At 54.9% G+C, this 27,048-nt stretch overlaps 1 protein-coding gene across 1 annotated transcript; it reads right to left on the reverse strand.

The window, feature by feature from the left end:
* Positions 1 to 9,129: 9,129 nt before the first annotated feature.
* Positions 9,130 to 26,687, reverse strand: ANKDD1B (ankyrin repeat and death domain containing 1B). The gene is made up of 16 exons (XM_078612413.1): positions 26,616 to 26,687; positions 26,056 to 26,164; positions 24,191 to 24,294; positions 23,266 to 23,364; positions 22,635 to 22,733; positions 21,519 to 21,623; positions 20,653 to 20,751; positions 19,723 to 19,821; positions 19,270 to 19,368; positions 17,840 to 17,938; positions 16,489 to 16,587; positions 15,988 to 16,086; positions 15,097 to 15,192; positions 12,472 to 12,673; positions 11,519 to 11,650; positions 9,130 to 10,663 (listed from the first exon to the last, which is right to left on the reverse strand). The coding sequence occupies exons 1-16, from the start codon at positions 26,685 to 26,687 to the stop codon at positions 10,602 to 10,604; spliced, it is 1,674 nt and encodes a 557-aa protein (XP_078468539.1). The 3' UTR covers positions 9,130 to 10,601.
* Positions 26,688 to 27,048: the final 361 nt, after the last annotated feature.

A 27,048-nucleotide genomic window follows, 5' to 3' on the forward strand; every position in this document is an offset into this window, starting at 1 on the left:
ATTGGTGATGTCAATGGAATTCCTCTCGTGCGGGATGTGCCAAGCCCAGCCCCCCACCCCCAATTTCCCCAACTCAAAGCTCCCCCCCCCTACCTCCTCCTCCCCCACAGAGCTGAAAAAATGAACCACAGTAGGAAAACGACACAGTCGGTGAAACAATAAATGCGTGGAGTGACCGTGTGGCTGGATTGTCAGTGGCGGACAGGTGAACGTCACCTGACAATCGTCGTCATCATCGGGGCTTCATTTCTCGCTCGATATTTTTCCCGAACCCTGACAGCCTGCCCTGGAGTAGGAATTGTCTGCCACTACACTGCAAGGCACGCCAACCCATAACAATCCTACATTACGTTACCCTCTGGTCCTATAATCATATGAACCGGTTAGGGCCAAAATCAGGCGAGATGGATGTCACGCGCCACACACGGACAGCCCTCTGGAGCATTGCGGCCGTGAGAAAGCACCGATTCATATCATCGGCCATCATCAATCCACTGCTGGATCGCACGGGCGAGGCGTCGCCATCTGCCACGCGGTGCTTTTAGCCGCCTTCCAGAGGCCACGCTCCTCCGTGGACCCCCCCCCCCCTCACTGCCGCGTCTCCCGCTGCAGAGCCCCGCAGTCCGCCCGCCAGGATTAGACATGTCAAGCACGTTTACAACTTGGCGGAAGACGATAGGACGTCTCCACACACACACACAGAACAAACAAAGATCACCGTGTAGCATGTAACAGACTGTTGGGGTAAGTGCTGTTCGCGAGCACCTATGCAGCCCGGCACGGCACACGAGGGAGTGGGTGGCCAGCGCCACGCCCGGCCGCCTTTGTCTCCCCAGTGGCAATGTTTCACACACCGCACCAGGGACACATTTGAGGCTGAGTCGACAAAGGGGAAGATCAGGACCGGTTCAAATAGTCGTCAATGGTGTTGGCCGTGAGCCGCGAATAGAACTCGGGTCGCCGGATTCGTAGCGCAGCGCACTAAGCGCTACACTACCGCTCCCCGCGTCCACACACGCACACACATACGATAGACAGATATCTGCATCAGCCCTCGTGATTTCTGCAATTGCTTAAACAATGGGATGGTAAAACGGGTTACATTGTGTGCAGATGATCACTCACCGCCGCCCCCACCATCACGCACCACCACCACCCCCTTCCGCGTCCACACTCACGTGGAGAATATTAAGTGCGGTTCAGTTTCTCTATTTAATAGAATTCATACGATTTCATTATTTTCACGCCTGTGAGCAAACCACCACTTAGTGCTTCACGTCTCCTCGTAAGAGCAGCAGGGATGCAGCCGGGAGAGTGTTTGGATGAGCGACCACCCTGCATGCCGGGCGGGTTACGTAGCTGGCAGGAGAGAGCAGTGCAGCACAAACAATTGTTGTACTGCACTACGCTCCAACGTCTATGCTCCATCCAGCACTGATCCAGCGCGGTGAAGTATGGCCAAACTCCCAGGACTCGCACCGAGCAGCGGATTGATGATGGGCTGTACCAAATCATCATCAGCCACGTTCAATACACTCCTGGATGAAAGCATGTCCACAAGCCGTTTCCATTTCTTACGATCTATGGTGTTGGTGGGGGTGGCACGCGGAAAGGGGGCCGTACACGCACACACGTGGCACCGTCCCATTCCTTGGCCCATAGTCAGAGGGGAGCAACAAAGACAAAGATCCCCCGTATAGCCTGTAACAGACTGTTGGGACAAGTGCTGTTGGCGAGCACCTATGACGGCCGGCACGGCACACGAGGGGGAGGGTGGCCAGCACCACGCGCGGCCGCCTTTGTCTCCCCGGTGGCGATGTTTTAGACACCGCACCGGGTACTCATTTGAGTCCGAGTCGACCTAGGGGGAGGCCCAGGACCGGTCCAGATAATCGTCACCGGTGTTGGCCTTGAGCGGGAATCGAACTCGGGTCGCCGGGTTCGTAGCGCAGCGTAGCGCTAACCGGTGCACCACCGCTCCCCCCTCCCACCCCTCCACACAAACTCACACCGACGATTAGCCGCCATTCACCACGACGTTAGCGACGGCGATGGTCAACCACGGCGCTTGTGCCGGGCTAGGTGGCCACCTTTCTTATTTGGTTGAGGGCGCACCCCGAGTGAAGTGTGCGGGAGGTCACGGGACACGGGCTCAGGTGGCGATGCGTTGACTGAGCGAGATGGAGAGCGGTAGATGCAGCACCTCCTGCGCTCACTCCAACCCGTGGCATACAACAAAGAGGCGCACGGCTACCCGAAACTCACCGGGCTGAACAACAACAACAATAATCTCTCCTCCTTCTTCTCCGGAAGAGTTATTATTGAGCAGCATGTAAGAGCGCGGTCAATACATAAACAGATACGTGCATTGAGAATATGAATTTGCAGAGCAATATGTTAACCCCCTCTGTGACCCGCAGCAGCAGCAGCAGCGCATGTTGCTCGAGTTAACGGGCCGCTTATGACATTCAGTCCAGCGCGTGGTCGACCGTAGTCACGGGGCAGCAGCCAGGGGGAAGACGCGCGCCGTAGGGGACCCTCCAACGCGGCGGTGGGGGCTCGTGCTGCAGAGCAAGTTGCGCTGGCGTGGATTGCTGTTACGTCGCCGGATTGATCGTGAAGATCATGGCGGCGGGCTCGAGGAGGCTTTCATCGAGCAGTGGATCGATCTTGGCCGCTGCTGATGGCGATTACGATGAATGAACGTGTAAATATATAAACGCATAAGGGCCACAGTAACGCAGCAGCAGCAGCACGCAATTTCACCTCCAGCCAGCCTGCCAGCCACGTCTCACGCGTCTACTCACCTCGTGAATCCGAAGCGCTCCGAAGAGATGATGCTGCTGCTGCTACCACGATGTAGTCCTCTCTCCTCGGGGAGAAATGAGAAGAGGGTTGTCACCGATGATCGGACGACGCAGCGGGGACCGGTGTGTGTGCGTGGGTGGGGGGGCGTAATGAGTGTGCGGATGAGAGGGTTAGCACCGAGCCAAGCCGAGGGAGGAGGGGGGTGGGGCGAGAAGGAGGTGGGGATGGGGGAGAAGATGGCTGATTCTACCGGGCTGTGTGGGACGTGGTGGGGACGCCACGTGGGGGGGGGGGGGGGGGTGGCTCCGCTCGTAGCTCTGAGAGAGCCGCAGTCGGGAGGGACTGAGCGAGCGACAGCGGCGCATTCACAGGCAGCTCGGCATCGCGCGTCGTGGCCTGTGCCATTACGCACGGGACTATGGGGGGAGGAGGAGGGATGTGGAAGGGCGGTGCGTAAAAGAGGTAAAGGTGCAGCCCTGCAATTGCTTGCTCGAGCTACTGTTTGGGGAAAGGGCCTCTGAATAGCAGCTGATACAGGGGGACCTCCCCTCGACTCGAGAGGGGTTGTTTGACAACCAAAATAACAAGAAGAGCCACTTTTTTTTTTCTAATTCGGTCAAAAAAACCTCAAAAATCAAGAGCCGCAATGCACGTGAATACGAGACGGCGATTGTCCTTGATAAATCACGGCCAAGCAGCAGCCCTGAAAGAGCCGCGTGCGGCTATCGGAGCAGCAGGATGCTGACCCCTGCTCCCTAGAGGCGTGTGCGTGGCCGACCCTTCCTCCGATGGCCAGGCGAACAGATGGGCGCGTCTGTCGGAAAGACAGCGTCTGAATGAATTTCAGACGCTGTCTTTCCGACAGCCCTGTTCTTCACCTGAGGACAGCTGCTTGCGTTGTGGCCGAAACGTCGTGAGAACTGTATTTTATTATGTTTTATTTGTATTATTTTATTATTTCCCTTCTACGTGACTTTACCGAAAGAACCAAGAATATGAATCCCTGCAGTCACGAAAGCTTTAAATCGAAATTTAAGTTTCAGTTTATTTATTGCCTTGCCCGGGGAATCGAACCGACGTCCAGCCTGCTTGCCCCAGCACGCGGGGCAACGCGTTGCCGTCGGGCTAAATCGTCGGATGTCGTGGACGTTCTTGCGCGTGCCGCGGAGTTCATCGGCGATGTTACACAACGCAAACCACATCGGGTCGGAGTGGAGCGTCCAAGTAGCAAAATATGCACGCATACAGTTCGCATCCTTCACGTATATGTCTGTCCACAAAGACAAAGATCCCCATGATAGCCTTAACAGACTGTTGGAGGCAAGTGCTGTTAGCGAGTATCAGCAACAGCACCTACGAAGGCCGGAACGGTACACGAGGGGGTGGGTGGCCACCACCACGCCCGACCGCCTTCGTCTCCGCAGTGGCGATGTTTACACACCGTACTCATCTGAGGCTGAGTCGACCTAGGGGAGGCCCCGGACCGGTTCAGATAATCGTCACTGGTGTTGGTCGTGAGTGGGAATCGAACCCTGGTAGCCAGGTTAATAGCGCAGCGCGCCAACCGCTACACTACCGCTCCCCGCATATATATCTGTCCACTCACGGAATAACGCGTTTCTCACACACATCTCATCGGCCCCACTGCCCTTTTGGGAGCGCACAATTTCAGCAGCATCGATTCAAGGCGAGCAGAACTTGTGGACCGGTCTCGACGCGCAGGGTCTCGTCGACAGACTCGGGCTTGCTTCAACCCATCCGTGAAGGCGATGGCGCGCCTCGCCCTGCTGGCGATGTTCCGATTCTGTTGATGGTTCCACCGTTCGTGTGGTCGGGGAAGAGTGTCACAGGCAGGAGGTGCGATATTTCGAAATGTGGTGTTTATCAGCGACGTCGAGACGGGTGGACACTTGCCAACACAGCCGATGTTTACAACTGCTTACCGCGGCACCGATTTCAAGAGCAAAACATGCCAGCACCTTGTGTGTGTGTGTTTTTTATTATCTAGCCTCTACAAGTAAAAACACACGGTGTGTATATATGCAAATCTGAATGGATCAGCTGTGAACATCGGAGTGTGCGACAAAAGGGTTTCAAATCGGCAGTGCAGCACTTACATCATTGACAATGGTGGCAAGCGTGCGCATGGTATGATGAGGTCCCTGCTGTTCTAAACAAAATTCCCTCTCGCCAGGTGCGATCGTTATGGTGGCTGTCAAATCCGCCCCTGGGGAAGTCATCCAAGCGTTGTCACCACGAAGCACGGTGGTGGCACGGCTCTGGCACCGGGGATGATTCGGTCAGCCGCGAAGATAGTCCTCTCCGTAGAGGATTTAACGACCGGCCCTGAATGCGAAGCCACGACCTCAAAATGACCTTCAGCCTTGCCCCTGGCATTTTTTTTTTGTTTTTACTCGATTGGTCTCAATCATTTTAACGACGCGGACACGTCTGCGACGTCTGCGAAACGGCGATGGTCCTCCGACAATGTTCGGCTCGCCACCAGCAGCGCGGCGCGAGCGGGTGCGTTTGTCCAAATCCTCTCCGACCGGTGGATTCCCCCCTCCACCTCCCTGTCCACCTCCCTCTCCCCGCATCTCCCCCCATGCGCAACGATTGCATGTCGACTCGAAACCGACAATGACGCTCAGCCGCGGGCGTTAAAGAGAAGACGTTTCTAATTTAGACGAGAGCACACAATGTGCGCACACACAGGGTCCACGTGTGTTTGAGAACAGGTTGTGTACATGGTGCTTGAACAACAGAAAAACGTTAACACTTATATGAGACTATCGTTTTTAATGCAGCAAAAAAACGGATAATACACTGTAACGTGATAACAAATGTGACGTTCATAGCTTCAAAAGGTCAAAAAGTTTCCCACTTATTCGTCATCGTTGTCAACGCGTGCCTGGAATCTTTTCCAGGTGGTCTCCAGAGCCCGGAGGCAGAACATTTATCGTGGTTATTGTTGTAAATTTTCAGAAGTGTTCACATTGTTCGAAGCACCCTGCACTATGAAGCCACGAAGACGCTCCCGACATTTTAGTCCAACATTTCTTCAAAGCCATGGATTTCCCCCTCCCCCCAAACCCTCTTTAATAGTTGTTGTTGTTGCTGTTGCTCGAATGAAGGAGATGATGCTCGCTTAGCGGGGCACGGTGCGTGCGTGCGGTGTGGCTAACGGGCCGAGCGGAACGTACCATTCGGTGGGGGAGTGGAAGGCGCGTGGACAATTAGCCTGGCATAGATAACAGGCGGAGTGGTGTTTACGGAGGGGGCAAGGGGCGGGCGGGTGATTGGCTCATTTGTGAGAGAGGGGGCCCAGCGTGCGTCGAACTCACTCCGGAGAATGAGGAACAAAAATGAATAAATATGCAGAGCCTCCGGTGTGCGCACACACGCGCGCACGCGCCTCCACCGTAGCGGAACGTGCTGACACAGCTAGAAGGGAATTACCGCAGCGCACCTTCTCTCCCGTGGGCCAACGCAGCCCCCCCCCGTCCACCCCTCTCGATCTCGATAGAATGGAACGCGCCGCCGCTGCGCCCTGCTGTAGGCAGAATCCCACCCCTTGGTGCATCGTCACATGGAGCGGTCCCTCGTGCATCGAGACTCTGTTAATGCGCCCCGCGCCGCTCCCACAGGGAGATCCCAGAAGTGCCTTCCACCCTCTCCCACACACATCGCCGTAATTGAAAAGTCATTGTCTATTCATTGCTCGATGAAGGCCTCCACACGACGTGACTATCCCTTACCGTTTACGGTCCAGTGCTGCTGCCGTGCATCTTACAAAGGCACGTTCACTTAATTCGTGACTCCATCTCCACGGTGGTTCTCCTTTTAGATGTGTTCTCTCCCTGGGCTGCTATGCTGTCACCAGTCTCCACTTCATCCTGTTCCACGATTCGTACCAGCAAAGTGCAGATGATCTCCCTGACTTGTGTTATTCCCAGATCCTGCCTCTTGCTGTGGTTCCAGGCATCCACTCGTGCACGGCGTAGGCGTCCCAAGACGCCGTACACACACAGTGAGCACGTTTATATTACGGCGAGAAAGATGCAATTGGTCTTCGGAAGAGGGAATGGTGTTGCTCTTAAGCCTGCGCAGGCACATGGAGTTGACAGCACGGGGGGCTGCGGAAGCGAAGTACCCGACCATGAGGGCAGGACAGGAGAACGAGGGACCCCCACTGAGCCACGGTTGAGTGGGGGCTTTCACAGAAGGCCTCGGTTGCTGGAGTGCAGAGTGCGTGGAGGGGAGTAGAGTGAGACTAGAGAGGGGAGAGGTAGGAGAGTGCGTGGAGGGGAGTAGAGTGAGATGAGAGGGGAGAGATAGGAGGGTGCGTGGAGGGGAGTAGAGTGAGATGAGAGGGGAGAGGTAGGAGAGTGCGTGGAGGGGAGTCGAGTGTTATGAGAGGGGAGAGGTAGGTGAGTGTGTGTAGGGAAGTAGAGTGAGATGAGAGGGGAGAGGTAGGAGAGTGCGTGGAGGGTAGTTAAACGAGACGATATGGGAGAGGTAGGATGGTGCGTGGAGGGGAGTAGAGTGAGATGAGTGGGGAGAGGTAGGAGAGTGCGTGGAGGGGAGTGGAGTGAGATGAGAGGGGAGAGGTAGGAGAGTGCGTGGAGGGGAGTCGAGTGAGATGAGAGGGGAGAGATAGGAGAGTGCGTGGAGGGGAGTAGACATGAGAGGGGAGAGGTAGGAGAGTGCGTGGAGGGGAGTCGAGTGAGATGAGAGGGGAGAGGTAGGAGAGTGCGTGGAGTGGAGTCGAGTGATATGAGAGGGGAGAGGTAGGAGAGTGCGTGGAGGGGAGTAGACATGAGAGGGGAGAGGTAGGAGAGTGCGTGGAGGGGAGTCGAGTGAGATGAGAGGGGAGAGGTAGGAGAGTGCGTGGAGGGGAGTCGAGTGATATGAGAGGGGAGAGGTAGGTGAGTGTGTGTAGGGAAGTAGAGTGAGATGAGAGGGGAGAGGTAGGAGAGTGCGTGGAGGGGAGTAGAGTGAGATGAGAGGGGAAAGGTAGGAGAGTGCGTGGAGGGTAGTTAAGCGAGACGATATGGGAGAGGTAGGATGGTGCGTGGAGGGGAGTAGAGTGAGATGAGAGGGGAAAGGTAGGAGGGTGCGTGGAGGGGAGTAGAGTGAGATGAGAGGGGAGAGGTAGGAGAGTGCGTGGAGGGGAGTAGAGTGAGATGAGAAGGGTAGGCATGGGTGAGTCGAATGAGAATTTGGAAGAGGGTGAGTATGATCTCTAAATTGATCGGGGAGCGAGTGGAGGGAACTTGGTAATGGTGCGACATCCCTTCAAGATGTCAGCACTCCGGCCAGCACCTCAGATTGTCATGCGCTGCTGCAACTGGCAAGAGAGAAGAGAAAACAGACCCAGAATGTGTGGATGAATCGGAAGAAGTTGGAAGCAATGCACCTTTCATCGGTAATTTAAAGGTTTGGCGGAAGAGAATGACAAATGCTAAATCCGAGGGAAGCAACTACGAATGTACAACCAAGTCAATTTGCTTTTGTTGTTGTTGAAGATATACTGAAATGTAACACGAGTAGAAACACAACGCTCACATCGTACACGTTTCATAAATCACAACAACAACTAAATCACAGCCCTTTCCCAACCCGTTACCAGACAGAGGCCTTCCCACGTAATGTCGGTAATTGGCAGTATTTGACCATACTTCACCATGCTGGTCAATGCGGGTTGGTGAGGTGGTGGTGGTGGATTGCGACTGGTTGAGACAGCACTTGCCACTCGAGTTGACGCCTCTAACACTGTCGACCAACAGCCGGACACATTGCTCGGTCAGCCTCGCCACCCTGTCAACACCGCGCAGCGGACTCCAATAAGAGTTTGACACAACACCGGTAAACAGGTCTCAGGACAAATCAAATCCTGCCACCGCCCCAACGCAGATGCCAGTTCCCGGAGTGCCCGCGTCAAAGCTGGATACGTGGCAACCCTAACCACCACCACCCTAGCCACCACCACCGCCACCACCACCGCCGCCACCACCACCACCGGTGTTATTCGCTACTGAATAAAACTCAGGGGGCCGAACTTCTGTGCAGTAGGCGATCTAACTGCTGCACCACCACCACGACCACCACGATTGTGGTGACCCAGGTCATGCTTGTATTAAATGAGAAATCTATTCTGGTCTCCCGAGGTCTTATCGTGGTTCAACAAAATCAACTTGAAGCCGACTTCGTTTGTGTCATGTTGGGGGGGGGGGCGGGTTATTGCACATTTGTGGTGCATTGATTTATTTTGTTTAAAATCAACGAGAGGTGAACGCGACAGCAGCAGATGGAAACATTCAACGGACGTCATTTTTTATTGCTGCACAACCATCGACCACTCGCTCACCGTTTTGTAAATCCATACAAAACACACCAAAGAAAGCGAGGCGGTGCCCAGCACGCAGTCCACACCAAAAACAGCCACCGCCCTCACTTATAACAAAGTCACCGTCGCGACAACAACAACAGCAACAACAACAACAGCGGCGGCAACAACAGCAGCAGCAGCGGCGGCAACGGCGCTTCGAGGCATGGATCGGCTGGACAGGAGAGCGGTAGAAAAACACAAAAAAATCCACTCCCAACGCAGGGCGTGCGGTTTTTAAAACCAGGACGACTTGCCTAGCACGCGCGCGTATGTGTGTGTGTGGCCTTGTGGCGAGATCTCGACTATCCATCTCATCCACACCCTTCCCTTCCGTATCGCGCTGCCACAGAGGGGAGCGACGGTCGGCGGGCTACGGCGGCGCACAAAGACCGACGTTTCGCAACCACGTCTTTCGGAAGCTTCATCCTCCGTTTCGGTTCCCGAAAAGGAGAGAAAAAAGACCCGAGCGCGTGCGGCGGAGACGTCGGACGCCGTGCCGGGCGCAAAACGCAACATTACCCGACAACACCACCGATTATCACGGTTGTCAACGTACGGTGCGAAAGAAGTTCAACATACATACGTTGGTCATCCTCGAGCAGCTTTTGGCTGGCCATCGAACAAAGATGGTCACTGCATTGCACGCTTTCAGATGCGCTTCTGCGGCCGTCTGGAATGCTCTTCCGATATCAGGAAGCCGCTGTGAGCTATGCACTTTGACATCTTCATTGAAAACTAATTTCTTTCAAACTGATGTTTGCGTTTAGTTTGTTGTCTTTCCCCCACACCTCCGATTATCACGTTTGGCTACGTACGGTGCGAAAGAAGTTCAACATGCATACGTACAGCACATCAGAAAAGATCTGGAGCAACGATGTCAGGACAGGGGTGAAATTGTACCCTCATGAGACCCAGTCGGAGATGTCATCGTTGTACGAATATTTTCTCCAGCAGTTGATTGAGAATGCGTGATTGCACTTGCACGCCGGGCTTCCGTTCTCGAGCCACATCAAAAACGCTGATGTAAAACTACCGTGAGCCCAAGATCACGGGGAGAACATACTTGGCTGTGCCTGCCATTTTGACAGCGCGTTTGTTCGTGTGCATTAGCTTGCGTTAGTGAGTAAGCAGTGAAGTCTGCGTGTGTACGTGCGTGTGTACGTGCGCCGTCCACGGTGGGCGGAGCGAGGGGGCGGCGTGAGATGGTGAGGAGGTTGAGGTGGTGAGGAGGTTGGGACGGTGAGGAGGTTGAGGTGGTGAGGAGGTTGAGGTGGTGAGGAGGTTGGGACGGTGAGGAGGTTGAAGTGGTGAGGAGGTTGAGGTGGTGAGGAGAATGGAGGCAGCAGCGACGGAGGGAGGTGCGTCCGCCCGCTGTGAGCTGACCCCCGGACCAACCGCCGTGTCAGGTCATGGCGCACTTCTTTGGGGAGTCGTTCTCTGCGTTGGCTTTCCTCCGCATGCTCTCTGCAACGGGAACAAAAAGCAGCAGCAGCAGCCGCAGCCGCGCAGCTGGTCAGCCGCAGCCGGGAAGAGGACGGCGGATGGAGTCTGCCCGAGCTTTAGCTCCGTGTCGGGCATCTTAGACAGCCGGCGGCAGGGTCAGTGTTTGACCCTCGGCACATGGCACCAAGGGCACCGCGCGGACAGCCCCGCACACAAAGTAGTGGGGCGTCTGCATCAGGAGGGGGAAAGGTGTGTGTTTGTGTGTGTGCTTATTTATGTGTGTGTGTGTGTGTCAGGGGAGCGGTAGTGTAGTGGTTAGCGCGCTGCATTACAAACCCGACGGACCCGAGTTCACGATTATCTGAATCGATCTTGGGCCTCCCCTAGGTCGACTCAGCCTCAAATGGGTAACCTGTTGCGGTGTGTAAACATCGCCACGCGGGAGACAAAGGTGGCGGGGCGTGGTGCTGGCCACCCCCCACCCCCTCGTGCGCCGTGCCGGTCTTCATTAGGTGCTCGCTAACAGCACTTGCCCCTACAGTTTGTTAAGGCTACACGGGGGGGGGGTTCCTTTTTTCAACAGCGTGCTTCCAAAAAATGTCAACACTTACATGGGACTATCGTTTTTTAATGGAAAAAGAACGGATAATACAACACTGCAACGTGATAACAAATGTAATGTTAAGAGCTTGAAACGGTCAAAGAGTCTCCACTTGTTCGCCATCATCGTCAACGCATTCCTAGAATCTTCTCCAGGTGGTCTCCAGAGCCCAGAGGCAGTACATGTCTCGTGGTATTGTTGCAAATTCTCACAGGTGTTCACATTGTTTTGAAGCACCCTGTGTGTGTGTATGGTGGTTTTAGCTCAGCAGGCACCGGCCAAGTCGAGCCGGTCGATGCCCACGAGGCCCTCGTAGAGGCTCTTGATGGGATTCTCCTGGGCCGTGAGGACGCCGTGGAGCCAGATGAGCAGCATGCGGTGGCCGTGCTCCCTGTAGCTCTTGCTGCCTGCGGCGAGCGCACGGCGCGAGGTTGGGGCCAGGGGACAGGGTCAGAGGCGGTGTCACAGACAGGGGCAGGGAGGGGGTCGCACACAGGGGCAGAGGCAGGGTCAGAGACAAAAAACGACAGCGTTGTTGAATTCATGCCCAGGGCCACCCATAGCACCGTAAACGCACCCAGCACTACACACACCCAACACCACCCATCCCGCTATGGGTGGCCCTGGGCATGAATTCAACAACGCTGTCGTGCGTTTACGGTGCTGCTTGTGTGTGTGTGGTGCAGGAAGTGTGTGGATGTGGTGCTAAGCATGCGTTGTGCTGGGGGTGTGTGTGGGTGTGTGTGTGGTGATGGGATGGTGTGTGTGGTGCTAAGCGTGTGTGGTGATGGGTGTGTGTGTGTGTGGTGATGGGTGTGTGCGTGTGTGTGGTGATGGAGGTGTGGTGATGGGTGTGTGTGGTGATGGGTGTGTGCGTGTGTGTGTGTGGTGATGGGTGTAGTTGTGGTGATGGGTGTGTGGTGATGGGTGTGTGCGTGTGTGTGTGTGGTGATGGGTGTGGGTGTGTGGTGATGGGATGGTGTGTGTGGTGCTAAGCGTGTGTGGTGATGGGTGTGTGCGTGTGTGTGCGTGTATGTGTGTGGTGATGGGTGTGTATGTGCGTGTGTGTGGTGATGGATGTGTGGTGATGGGTGTGTGTGTGGTGATGGGCGTGTGTACGCGTGTCTTCGCAGTGATGGGTGTGTGCGTGCGTGTGGTGATGGGTGTGTGTGCGTGTGGTGCAAAGCGTGCGAGACGCTGGGAATGCGCGCGCCGCCTTCGGCATCACCTGTCCACTGCTGCTCGATGGCGCGTATGTGGGCCTCTGTGAAGGTCCAGTGCTGCGCCAGGCACTTCCACTCCCCCACCTTGAGGTGCTGCGTGGACAGACGCCACAGCACGGAGCGCATGTGCTCCGTCTCCGGCCGCTGGTCCTGCTTGAACGTCAGGTGCTTGAGAACCCACGAGTCCGACTCGCTCGGGAGGTTGTCCTGACCACACAAGCGCACGCACGTGTGGCACATGGTGTCAGTTTAGAGCAAGGCCGTCATTTTCATATATATTGGGGGGGAACACATCCCCCCCCAATAATCAAATATGCTCAAAATGTCCCCCCCCCCCCAATATATTGGTTTAAAAATATTTAAAAAAAAAAAAATTGCGATGCTATGTAAATAAAGACAACAATTTGCTAAACCTTGGCCACAATATCTGGACTTGTCTTCATATAACAATGCATAGATTTCTGTTTATATGATTGTGGTTATGGTTGTACTTTATTAATCCCTCATCTCTGCCATTACATACATTGAAACAAGAAAAGGTAAAAAAGAACAAAACAGAACCATGTAATACAATACACTATTAGACATTATTGTTAAAAAATAAATAAAAAGTCAATCCTATGTGTTGGTGAATTTTTTAATATTTCAGGCAGGAAATTAGTTTTCAAATTTAGATTTTTTTTCTGGGGGGGGACCCCAGACCTCCTGGAAGATTTAGTCCCCCCCAATGTTGACTCCATGGCTACGGCCTTGGTTTAGAGGCGCCCTCACCCCCCCCCCCCCATGAAAAAAGTCATCAGGATGCTATAAACCCCATTCCCAGCCAAGATGACTGATCAGAGATGAGCTCAATGCTAGGCCAAGCAGGGTAACACTCAGGCCCCGCTGCTTTCCTGCCCTCTCACCCCTCATTTTGTGGGGGAAACCAATGTCAGATTGACAGCAGTGATGTTGCTTAGCAGTGAGGCAGTGAGAAACGGGCTGAAAACGTGAAAGTGTTACTTCTCGTGTGCAGGAGCTGAAGGTTCGAGCTGGAGTCTCAGATTTTAAATAAACCCGCCTGCAAAAAGTCTCCATGCCCATGGTTACGCGCCCGTTGTTAACATCTGAATTCCCCGATCTTCACTTTTAAACAACCAAAGCGCAGCCACCGCAACCAGACACACACTCCGCAGTCCGCAAGTGCCACACATTGAAAAACGTGCCCAAGACGTCCTCTTTCTCTGTGTGAAGCAGCTTTCATTATCTGCCTCCCTTTGCCTTCCCTGGCGAGGGACTCCTCAGTCCCTACGCTCTTAAAAGAAAATGCCTCTCTGTGTGTGTGGGTGGAGTGGAGTGGGAGCGGTGGTGCAGCGGTTAGCGCTACGCTGCCCTACGCTGCGCTACAAACCTGGCCACCGAGTTCGATTCCCGCTCACGGCCAACACCAGTGACGATTATCTGAACCGGTCCTGGGCCTCTCCTAGGTCGACTCGGCCTTAAATGAGTACCTGGCACGGTGCGTAAAAACATCGCCACTGGGGAGACAAAGACGGATGGGCGTGGTGCTGGCCACCCACACCTTTGGGAACCGTTCTGGCCATCATAGGTGCTCGCTAACAGCACTTGCCCCAACAGTCTGTTAAGGCCATATGGGGGATCTTTGTCTTTGTGGGTGGAGTGAATAAGCTCTCTCTTGATTTTTGAGATCCAGGCTCAAGAGCCTCTGCGGATCCTCTGCCCGCGAGTGTCTCTGCAGTGAAGTGTATCGAGTCAATCCTCCCCGGTCAGAGTTCGAAGCTTAGTCATTCAATCAGTTACCAACTCAGAATAAGGATTCCCTCTTATACGGCGCTGGCTGAAATTGCGCCACGCCTCATGCCATCCAATTTCAACGCCCTACTGTAGTCTAGCCACGGCCCCCCCCCCCCCCAGTGGGAGCTTCCCCTACAAGGCACAAATGTGTACTCAGAACCGGCTTGCAAAATGGGCATCAGTCTACGAGTAGAGGCGATGTGGATTTTATTTCCGTCTTGGGTAATTTTCTAGAAATAAAAAAATCAACGTCATTTACAGATTTTATTACGAACCGAATGTTCAATCGAGAACTCAAGAGGCGAGGAGCCAGAACTCAAAGTCCGTCATGTGCAAACCTGAACAGGTGAGGGTCTAAACAGGTGATCGCCTGCACAGGTGAGGGCTTGAACAGGTGAGGACCTGAACAGGTTACAGTCTGAATTGTGAGGGACAGTGTCTAGATATACTTTTTTTATCTAGACGTTATATGAATTCAAATATTATTTACAATGCATCACCATTTACAATGCAATTGAAATCATAATTTATGACAGATAGTCATGTGTGGTGGGATAAAATGTGGGTACTCCTACTTCTTCAAAGACATCTCGTCATCATGGAAGAGTAGGCAGAAAACACCCTCCTTTCTCGTGGCGGACACTCCGTCAGCAGTGGTACGATCAAGCAATTGCAGGGCTGCACCTTTACCTTCACAGTTTAAAGTTACATTCTAATTTGTAATGATAAAGCGGCAGAATGCGACTGCGTCTCACGGCACTGGAGCGTTCGAGGTGCAAGCGGAGACTCGAAGAAAACGGGGCACACGGAACACCGCATGACCCACACATCCACACCTTCTCCCACTTGTAGAACCGGTCGGCCTTTATGATCATGTCCACCATGCTGATGTGGTTTCCTCGGGCTGCGATGTCCAGAGAAGTCTTCCCCTGCTATGGGGACACAATCGTGGTGGGGTCAACGTCGGTGATGGAATCTTCGCGCGTGCGTGCATGTGTTCGTGCGTGCGTGCGTGTGAGCGGGGCGTGAAAACCCTTCAGCGGTCGAGTCGGGGATACGTGGGTACTAACTGAGGCCACAGCCACTGTGAGTGGTATGTATGTGTATGTATGTTGAACTTCTTTCGCACCGTACATAGCCAACCGTGCTCATCGGAGGTGCGGGGAAAGGATAACAAAATAAACTAATTGCGGAACACGTCACAATCGTGCAAATACTTGGCAGGACCTTCCTGACATGAATATCCTTGAGGCTCAGTGGGGCTTTCCTGGATAATCAAGAATAGTAATTAACCCCTTTCCCAAGTTGCAGGGTGGGTGTCCCGTCCACCACCAAATCTCGGAATGTGCGAGCGCTTCAGCGTTAATTTATTGAGAGGCGTAGCGCTGTTGTTTTTAAAGACGCTGTACTCACTGCAGAGAACTGTAGCGACACGACCGCACTCTATGTTTAGCGGACGCCATATTGTGCCACACGCCCTCCTGCATGGCCTTGTGGGAGCCTCGGTACCAACGAAGTTATTTTATTAAATGTTTTCTTCCGATTCCGTTCCGATGACATTCTGTTCTGACGACGTACGTGTACGTGCGTGAACGTCATCCGAACGGAACCAGAGGAATTAAAACTGATGATGTACACATACGTCATCAGAACGGGAAAGTGTTAATAACGATAATAGGTAACGTGACAATGAGTTGTGGATCTGAGAAGCGAGGGCCGCCCCTTGCCTTGTCCACGAGCTTCAGGTTGACGCCGGAGATGAGGATCATCTCGGCGATGTCCTGCCGCGCGTGCTCAGCCGCGACGTGTAGGGGGGTCTGCTGCCTCTGCGCGCCGCGCACAGCACAGCAGCGGAGAGAGCACGGCTCGCGCACCCGCCACCACGCGACGCCAACATCAGCACCGGCTACAGCGGCCCACACCAACACTCACACTTGGAGCCTAACGCCACGCCGGCCGCAATGCCGTTCAACGTCTGATAACCGGGCAACCCCAACATCACCGTAACAGCACTCTCACCTGAACAACTTCCTCACCTGAACACCGCGTAAAACTCAACACCATGGCGACTCCCCAACACCATGGCAACCCCACCACCATGGCAACGCACCAACATCGCTCTAACATTAACACCGCACTTAACTCCACACCACGGCAACCCCGACATCACCCGTACGTCAGCGCCGCGTGGGTGCGTCAATGAGAGCATGCGAGCGCGCTTCACGGACGTTGTCGGCGATGTCCAGGTCCCCGTCAGCGTCGATGACGAGCTTCACGATGAGCGGGAAGTTGTGGAGGACGGCGAGCTGCATGGCCGTGGTGTGGTGCTGCGGAAACAACAACGACGACGACGATGACAACGGGGTAGCGCCGCATGAGCTGGCTACGTATGTATGTTGAACTTCTTTCGCACCGTGCGTAGCCAACCGCGCCGCGTCACGACGGGCCGCGTCGCCAGCAGGCAAGGGATGTTGTTAGCGAGCGCCTGTTAGAAGCGGGCGAGGTACACGAGAGGGAGATGTGGTGGGCACCCTACGACCCACCCTGCCCACCCACCCTCACTGCCAGGCGCGGCACCCGCAGGGGCACGCTCTTCAATTCCCATCGCGCTCTGCTGGTAAAAGTCTTCGCGCAGAGAGACATCCCCCATGGAGGGGAGAGGTGGGGCGGGAGGGAATGGGGCAGGAGCAGTACCCACTTAGCGAGCTCGATGAGGTTGCAAAGCGCTGCAGTTTAAATCGTTTGTTTTTATTGTTATGACCGTTTGCAAACACTTGCTCTGTGACTCTGAAAAAGCCTCACGGGCTCAGATTTCAAGGACTCCATTGATTCTTTATCCCGCATCTTGTAGACTATTTGTTTCGTAGATACATTATATTTATTTCCCCCCCATCATCCTAAAAGCTGCGGCCATTCCAGACGCACGTGAACATCGCACAAAATCACCTTGCAAAGGCGGCGTTTTCCTACCCTCCCACCCACGGTATATGAGCTGCTAAGCTCTAGGCCTGAAGGCTCACAATGAGAAGCAGCCGCGTTATGATTAGGAGGCGCCAGTGATCGTGCGGCAGATGATGACATTGGAGCGAGCTGATCGGACGATGGCTTGGGGGAAGAAAGCAGAGAAAAAGGGGATAAGGAACGGCAATGCCAAAGTGGAGCGGTGCACGGACAACCACGGAGGGAGAGCAACGTTGGGTGCCTCTGCAATGTGTGGGTGTTCGAGCTCGGTGCGGATGAGAGCAAAAGGGTGAACGGTGGCAGAACGAGGCCTTGACATTGGCGGAGGCAGCACGGGGCGAAGCTCAGGAGGCCACACGCCCGTGTGTGACTTATGTACGCACGATGAACTTCTTTCGCACCGTACGTATCCAACCGTGCTAATCGGAGGTGTGGAGTGGGGGGGGGCAAAGACGGCAAACTAAACACACAAAAACTCATCTCAAGAACGACGGCGAGCGAGTGGCCGCGATGATTCAGCGAGTTCAGGATGGACCAACCAAACCACTTCACCGTCATCTCCCCACCGCTCACCGCGAAACCTCTGTCCCCCCCCCTCCTTCCCCCGGGGGCACTCACGTGGTCTACGGCATCCACGGCGATGCCGCCCCGGATGAGGAGCTGCGCCACCTCGTCGTGCCCGCTCCGCGCCGCGTAGTGCAGCGCCGTCATGCTCTTCTGCGCACACACGCCGCACATGCCACACACACCACACACACCACACACACCACACACGCCATGCACGCCACACATGCCACACACACCACACACGCCACACACACCACACACACCACGCATGCCACACACACCACACACACCACACGCACCACACGCACCACGCACGCCACGCACGCCACACACACCACGCACGCCACGCACGCCACACACACCACACACACCACGCATGCCACACACACCACACATGCCACACACACACACACGCCACGCACATGCCACACACGCCACACACACAACACATGCCACACGCCACACACACGTGGCGTCACCGCGACGAGGCCACGACGTTCGACAAGAAAGGGGTCGTCGACTCAGAGGACGACAACGTCGATAATGTTGACCCATTTGGGGGGGAGAAATGCAAGCGATGTCCACGTGTGTCGCTAAACCCGCCAATCGACAAGGTTTGTCACGTAAACAAAACGTGCCAATTCGTTACGAGTACTCTCCAACACACAACTCAATTTCCCTGTACAAGACTACGGGGTAAACCGTACAGTGGCCGTGGCGGAAGGTTTCACGCCACTGTTGGTGGCGAACGTAAACGAGCGGCACGGAGACCCCCCCCCCCGCCGCCGCCAAAAGGAGGGCAAACGGAATAAAACGCTTCCAAATTAACGGTGGAATTCGCTTGCAATTAAAAGAGTTGGCACATTTGGCGGGAGTTGTCTTCCTAAAAACGGGGACCATGGCCGCTGTGGCCATTGTCCAGCCCACCGTGAGAAACGGTGGTTCATGCGGTGGGCTGGCAAACCCGGAGGTCGCCAGATCGATTTGACCTCCCCGGCGGCAGCGGCAGTTAAAGCAATGGGGCGCGTTTCTCAAATCCGTTCGTCTGTCTCCGCCCAGCAGTATGGATGGCTACTCCACAGTTACATGGACACGTGTGTATGCTTAACTTCTTTCGCACCGTACGTAGCCAACCGAGCTAATCGTTAGGTCACGTATGGCGGGGTAAATTGTGGGTGCATTCATCTCTCTCAAGATGCCCGCCCACAAAATGCCCTCTGGGTTAGCTCTCTGGAGCTCCCTCCAGCGGTGGCCATTTCCGCCAGCAGGGGATTCGTAGGTGGGACGTTGCAGGGTTGCCCCTTTATCTTAAAAATCTGCATTCAGCAGCTGAGCACGGCGAGCGAGCGAACGTGCCACCGTGCTACCGTCGGCGGAGCGCCATCATCGTATATCGGACAGAGAACGTCGGCGGACATGCGGATCGTGAAGAGAGAGAGGAGAGCGCCCACGAGTGAATTGGTTAATTGCTGCGCACTCACGCTCGACTGCGCATCGATGTCACAGCCGGAGGACAGCAGCAGCTGCACGCAGTGGTGATGCCCGCCCTCGGCCGCGAGATGTAGAGCCGTCTGTCCCGCCTGGGACTCGCACACACGCGCACGCTCGTGCTTGGACATGATTGCACACGCGCACAGACACGCGCACGCGTGCGAACACGCACGCACAACGGCAGTAGGAGATTCGCGACTAAGTTACGAAGACGTCAAACGCACCGCTCGTGTCACGCACGCAAAGCTCCGGTCCCTTGCCTTCACGGAGTGTTGGGGCAAGTGCTGTTAGCGAGCGCTTAATGAAGGCCAACACAAGCACGTGACGGCGTGGGTGGCCAGCACCACGCCCGGCCACCTTTTGTCTCCCTGGAGGCGACGTCGACTGCACACCGCACCGGGTACTCATCCGAGGCGTGGTCGCCACACCGACCGGTAACGCACCGTGTTCTTGCCATCCATCTCCGCGCCGGCCTCCAGCAACTTCTTCACGACGGCGAAGTGGCCTCGCCCGGCCGCGAGGTGCAGCGGCGAATTGTTGTCCTGCAGGAAGGAGACGGAGGGAGGCAGTGTGGGGAAGGACGACACACGGACCACGGCGGACATTGCCTGGCTCAACGGAAACACTGCTCAGCCTCGAAGCCGTGCACAGAGGGGACGGTAAGGCCAGGGCGTAGCCATCGAGCGTGCAGGCTGCGTGGGCCGCAACTACACCACCCCTGCGGTGTAGAGGTCAACAAGGTCAAACGCTCATATTCTCTTCGCTCTCCTCGAACCTCTGCTTCATCTGGATCTGCTGCTGATCGTCCCCAGAACCAGGACTGTTCTGGCTCTGGCGGTAGCGATTGTCCGTGGCTGCTCGGGACGTCCGTAACTCTCTCCCCGCTCCATATACGGAGCTTCCAGGCTCGTCCAGGCTCGTTCAGGACCGCACACGAGGAACCACGAGCCAGTGCTCCGCTTCTCCGCGTCCGCGACACGACTACGATGACTGAGTTTCACAACATTTGTGTGAGTTACAAAGAGTTTCATTTCAATTACTGCGAACAACCCAATTGCTGTACTACCCCTGACACTCTCGCTGCCACTGCACAGAGTTGACGGGTTAGGATTAATCAAGACTCATGGGACAGGTTTCGCAATCATCAGGCGCGTGTTTCGTGCGACAACGAACTTTGCATTCGAGTGTAAGTAAACTGGTGGACGTGGAAGCCACGGCGTGGTGGGTTGCGAGAGGATTGGCGCTTAAAAAGAAACCCTGCCACGATATATTCCAATTGCTGGGAGTGAGGAGGTCCCAATCCCTTTTAGGGGGGGAGGGCGGGGAGGGATGGGCGGCATTGGGGGGGGGGGCCTTGTGTCAGCGCGTCTCACCTTGTCGCGCATGGCGAGGGAGCTGCCGCACGAGAGGAGGTACTCCACAGCCTGCAGCTGGCCCTCCTCCGCTGTCAGGTGCAGCGCCGTCTGGCCCAGCTGGTCCGCAGGGGGGGGGGGGGGTGGGGGGGGGGGCACGCACAGAGATCCCAGCGCGTCACACGGTCACATCGATAGAGTCAAGTTTATTTCGTTTGACCAGGTTGTGAACTCAAAGAGACCAGGAAATTGTCACAGCATTTCGTCTACCAGTAGAGGGCGATGATTGCCACGTGTAATCCCAAGTTAGTGATTTGTTTCACGGTGTCATTTGGCCATTCTGGAGCCCGACGCCGGCACACGATTGGCCCACTCTCGCGAATGACGTCAGGGGATCTTTAACGGCCACAAAGCAGGTGGCGTGGAGTGCTTTTACGGTTATCACACGCTACAGTATTAACCAGGATGGCCGCTGGATTTTAACCGCGAGCCTCTGCAACAAGCTGCGAACGCGTTTCCGCTGAGTCGCGTCACTGTCCTTAGTACAGCACAACCCGGTGAGCGCGGAGAGCGTAGCACAGCTTAGGGTGGCGAGATGTGAACTCCCTCGCCTCGTATGCAGGAGGTTGTGGGTTCGATCCCGACCCCGACGCCAATAAATTTGGAGTTTGCAGTTCTCTCTTCCTGTAGTCGCGTGGAATTTTCTCCTCCACGTTTAGAATCAACACGCGTTTAGAGTATATGGTTGCTCCAAATTTACACGTGACAATGAGCCACTTCGTTGAGCTCTCATTTGTGGCCAGGCCGCTTCTGAAAAACAGCCCTCTAGCTCAGTGGGCCTTCACTGGCATTGTGTATTTGTATATAAACGAGCGTAAACAAGAAACCTTCGTGGTCTTGTCGATGTCGAGGTCTTCCAGGTCCTCAATGATGAACTGCATCACGGCGGCGTGGCCGCGCTGGGCGGCACAGTGCAGCACAGTGAGCCCGCTCTGGTGGAAGGTGGGGGGGGCAGGGGGGGGTCCACGCAGACAAATGGAGAGACCAGCCCCTCACCATCACCCCCTGCCCCCCTTCCCCTCTCGTAGAACCATCAGAGGGATGTTACGACGCATCGAGTCGCCAATTAGTATCGCGCACTCGAGTAGGAAAACGCGGCAATCCACGACGCGTCGAACAGGAGACCCAAGACTTGGAGAAAAGGGGGTCTGCCCCAACGTCAGAGAAGACCTTGAGTCGTCGTGCAGCGAGCAAAGACGCAGAAGCGATGCTCAAGGCTCGCAATGTGTACGTGGAATCGCACGCGCGAGGAAGGGCGTTTACATTGTAGCTTGTGAATCGCGGCGCGGATCGTGTTGTGTTGGTTGTCATGAGATCGTTTCATCCCTCCAGCCACTAGAGGCCACGATGCTACAATGTAATTGATTGTTGAATTTAATGGCGACCCTGAATCGCTACGATTCAATTCATCATAAAGGGGTCTAATATTTATATCCCGACCGCTCCCACCGTGCTACCACACACAACAGCCGTCATCCACCATTAAGCTCCTGTGCAAGGCTAGGTACACTTTGAAAGCGCATGAAGTGTTGAAGGCTTTCTGGCAGGTCACTGCACAGACCCAGGTTAATTGACTGCGTTGACTGGCAGATTCAGCACCTGCTCTCCCCACTGTGCCACCTTGCTGTGTTTTGACCGCCCGGCGCTCTGCTTGTTGTTGTAAGCGTCGCAATGAACACACACACACACACAGGCAGGAACGAACACACGCAAGCGACATCACCACGCGGCTCGGTGGGGCAGACACAACACGTGGGTGGTTGGCCCTCTCCATTGGCGCAGTGTGGTCGGCATGGGCCCTGGTGCCAGCAATGGAAGGGGGCCCGGCCCCTTGTCCAACTTCCTGTCACTGTTCGTAGCAAAGCGCCAGGGCCCCTCGGACCCCTGGGCCCTGGTGCAGTTGAACCGCCTGCACACTCGACGGCTGGGCCACTGACTCTCACCTTGTTCTCGCACGTGACCTTTGCCCCCGCGGATACCAGCATCTGCACCACCTTGCGGTGGCCGAACCAGGAGGCAAGCAGCAACGCATTCATGCCAAACTGGGTGGTGAAAACACAAAACACAGTCACGGAATATGAAACAATTATAACCTTTTTAAAACTTTTAAAACACATTGTCCCCAAATGTAATTCCCATTGTGCTATCGGTGTCATAGCATGGTGAGCTCAAGAATCGATTTGGATTCCTTGCAGAGCAGTTTGGCCATTCGTGTTGTAGAGCGAGATGAGAGGTCGGAAAGTGCGTGGAGGTAAGGAGAGTGAGGTGAGAGATAGGAGAGTGGGTGGAGGTGAGTCGAGTGAGATGAGAGGGGAGAGATAGGTGAGTGGGTGAGGGGAGGAGAGTGAGATAAGAGGGGAGAGGTAGAATAATGCGTGGAGGGGAGTTGAGTGAGATGAGAGGCAGGAGAGTGCGTGGAGGTGAGTCGAGTGAGATGAGAGGGGAGAGGTAGGAGGGTGCGTGTATGGGAGTAGAGTGAGATGAGAGAAGAGAGGTAGGCAGGGAGCGGGTGAGTAGTGCGATCATCAAACATCTTCAGCCGAGGCCCCGGGAGGCACGAGGCAAAGTCCCCACCTTGTCCTCGCTGTCCACCACGGCCTCGTGCTCCAGCAGAGCCTTCACCGCCTCCTCCTGCCCGCTGCCCGCCGCCAGGTGCAGTGCCGTACGGTCCACCTGCGTGCGCACATTTAATCAATTACTCCGAAATGATTTCATGTAATTGAGGAATCCGCATAGCGCCACCGTCCCCTTACTGGCAGACGAATGTCCACTTGCAGGGGCAGCTGCCACTGGGGGTCCCCTGCCACAGAGAAACCTTAGATGGCACTTGCATAGAAAATGTGCGGGATGAACGTTCGTTGATGATGATTGCTGAGTTAGCCGCATCACTCTGCTGGGCCCGACGGTGTCGGTGAGCGCCGATTAAAGCTTGCGACGCACGCAATGGGACAGTTGGGTCTCACATCGAGTCTCAAGACTCGTCATTGAGTATTGATGCTCATTTAATACTTCTATGGGTACATAAATGAGTGAAGATTAAGGTATTTCATTCATAACTAGGAAACAGTTAATTAAAGTGGCACAATGCGCACACGTCCGCAAATATATCTTGGAAATGCAGCACTTTGGATCTTAATGTAGCCCTCAATCAGAGGGGCCCTGCATCGCTGTGGTTTCCAGCCCACGTGGCTGTTCCGTCAAGGTGGTCTCCTCCACGTTGAAACCGGCGGTGGGGCATCGCTCATCCCGGCTGGCAGCCCCGAGTCAGTGATGGAAAAATTCCACATTGCCATGACGGAGGCCGGTCTCTCCACAGGACCTGCAGGACCACAATGCATTTCTGAGCAACTCTACCCAGGCAGCGTTGCGGCGTGGCTGGCCTGGGCCTTGGCGCAAGCAACTAAAACTGGGCCTCTTCCCCAAAGCCCTCTTCGTACACCCGGCGCCTGGAACCTCGGTGCTGTCGCACCGCCGTGCCGAACGCTCTCGGCTCACGCACGCTGCTCTTGGCATTGACGTCGACGCCCTTCTTGATGAGCTCGCGCAGACGCACCACGTCGTTCCTGCGCGCCACCTCGTGCAGCTCCTTCTCCGACTTGAGAACTGCGGGTGCAATTGACAAAGACAAAGATCAACCCGTATAGCCTCAACAGCCCATTGGGGCAAGTGCTGTTAGTGGGCACCTATGAAGGCCAGCACGGCACACGAGGGGGTGGGTGGCCAACACCACGCCTGGACGCCTTTGTCTCCCCAGTGGTGATGTTTACACGCCAGGCTGAGTCCACCTAGGGGAGGCCCAAAACCCGTTCAGATGATCATCACCGATGTTGGCCGTGAGTGAGAATCGAACTCGGGTCACTGGGTTTGTAGCGCAGCGTGCTAACCGCTACACTACCGCTACCCACACACACATATACATACACACACATACACACACACATACACACACACATACACACACATACATACACACACACACATACACACACTCACACACGCTCACTCATGGGATGGCGCACGCAATCACACACGGATTCTGGTGCACATCATGGAAGTGGGTCCTGCCCTCTCCAATTCCACCCACCCCCATCCTATCGTAGCACGGAACCTGGGTCTCTCTGGCCTGTAGTCCCACGTGCAGTTACACCACCTACACACTTGATAGCTATGCCACTGCTTCTTCGTTTTAATTCATGTACAGCCAAAGACTGGCTGGGTAAACAGGCGAGAAGATAATGAATTGAATGCGAATGGCAGTCTCCAGGTCTACAGAATAACCTTGGACCGGCGACGTTGGATCATTCCCTCCACCGATAGCACCAAACATCAAACAATAGCCCACCCCTCCCGTGCAGCAGTGTGTGAATGTCACAGCCCATCTTTAACACAATCCAGTACACACACACTGCACTATATACTGCAGATACATACGAGGTTTCTACACAAAACTGTGTACATGTTTAAATATAATGTATACTGACTGCATGTACATTTTTACGATTGCAGTACAGGACTATTCCGAGCCGGCTTTTCACTCCACTGCTGGATTAACGCCTCCGCTTCCCGTGTCGGTGAAGGAGGTTGCATGACCATACTTCACCACGCCGGTCAGTGCGGGTTCGTGAAGCTGAGGATGCCCGGTTTACGTGCGGGGAATCGACCTCGTTCACAACTCGGTGCGCTCACCACTGAGCCACCGCTCCTCCAAACGCATGCAATCATATCACGCAGTCGAGATGGACTTAGCTTCTCGAGTGATTACGTCGCATGCAACACGAGGTGTTTGCAATCCTGCAATGTCAGACAAGAAGGTGGTAGCTTGGTGGGGCGCGTTGCTCTTCGAGTTTTATTCCCAGCCACGGCTGCCATCAGTGGCACCCCATCCACTCCACGACACTTTATTGAATGCTTGCTCGAACCAACCAGGCAACCATCGCGAGAAGTATGGTCAAAAATCCACAATCCACGCATTACCGACATTGGGAAGGAACGGCTTTCATCCGTACATCGGTGGATATAGAGAATGGCTGATTACGTATTATACAGTATTTTGATTTTAAATAAACGTGTTGTTTTGTTTCACCCCAAACGCGCCGGATAAACACGGAATCTCTGCGCGCAGCTCCGTTCATTAAATCAATCACCCGCTCATTCACTGATCCACCCATCCGTCTCACGATCTGCGTGCCCTGCCTGTCTTGCGGGCTACAGTACGGGCACGACTTCACATCCTACGACGAATGCACGAAGGAGCGGACCAGCCATCTTAGCGCAAACCCTTCATCCCACACATCATCACCATCATCATCATCGCGGTCATCATCGTCACCGCCACCATCCTCATCCGCGCTGCCGGTTACTCACGGACGTCATCCTCCGACACGAGATCATCCTCCATGGTGGTGGCGGTGATGATGATGACGATGGTGGAGCTGAGAGCGCACGGCGAGGCGCGCGCCGCGCACAGGAGCAGCTGTGCAGCGCAGCGGGCGGGCTCACGGCTCACCCGAGCACATGGGGCACAGCTCACAACCCACGGCTCATGGCTCACAACCCATGGCTCACGGCCTACCTTAGCACAGGGGAACCGGCTCACAACCCATGGTCCATGGCTCACTACCCATTGCCCACCCTAGCACAACTCACACTGGCCCACGGGGCACGGCTCACAACCCATGGTCCATGGCTCACTACCCATTGCCCACCCTAGCACAACTCACACTGGCCCACGGGGCACGGCTCACAACCCATGATCCATGGCTCACTGGCCCGGGGCTCATTATAGCCCAGGTTTATGCTTCACTGCCCATGGTTCATGACTCAATGCACGCGGACCATGGCTTACTGATGAACATGGCTCACTATCCATGGCCCATGGCTAGCTCTCGGTCACTATCCATGAACATGGCTCTCTATTGACTTACTGCAATTGAGCATGGCTTACTGAACACGGCACTCTGGCTCCCTTCACGCAGCTCACTGCCACCGTGGTGCATGGAGCATGGCGATCTTGCTGCACATGCCATACTGAACATTAACAATCGCTCACAGCATGGGTTCATCGCCCTACTGAGGTTTCAGTCTGGTAGTGTTGTAACCGACAGGTTTATATGAGCAATTCACCTCTTGGCTGTCTCGTCAAAACAGAGATGAACACACGCCCCCTAGCGGCTGCTACAGATGCACAAATCGGTACTCCAGTATTATTAAACTCGTGCAATTGCCCGTCATGACGGGTTAATAAAATCATAATTTAATGAAAAAGACTACAATTTAAAGATTGTATTGAATTAATTCAATAAAAATGTTATATCCCATTTAATATAAAATGACAATCATCTCCCAACATTTTCCCTT

The sequence above is a fragment of the Lampetra planeri genome, chromosome 39 (assembly GCF_965212315.1).
Source record: "Lampetra planeri chromosome 39, kcLamPlan1.2.h2, whole genome shotgun sequence".
Lineage (NCBI taxonomy): Eukaryota > Metazoa > Chordata > Hyperoartia > Petromyzontiformes > Petromyzontidae > Lampetra > Lampetra planeri.

Coding starts and splice junctions, on each gene's coding strand:
- ANKDD1B (XM_078612413.1), bottom strand. CDS start 26,687: ATGCACCACGGTGGCAGTGAGCTGCGTGAAGGGAGCCAGAGTGCCGTG. Junction 12,674..15,096: donor GGTTCTACAAGTGGGAGAAG/GTGTGGATGTGT, acceptor TTGTGTGGTCAG/GACAACCTCCCGAGCGAGTC. Junction 11,651..12,471: donor CATCGAGCAGCAGTGGACAG/GTGATGCCGAAG, acceptor CGCTCGCCGCAG/GCAGCAAGAGCTACAGGGAG.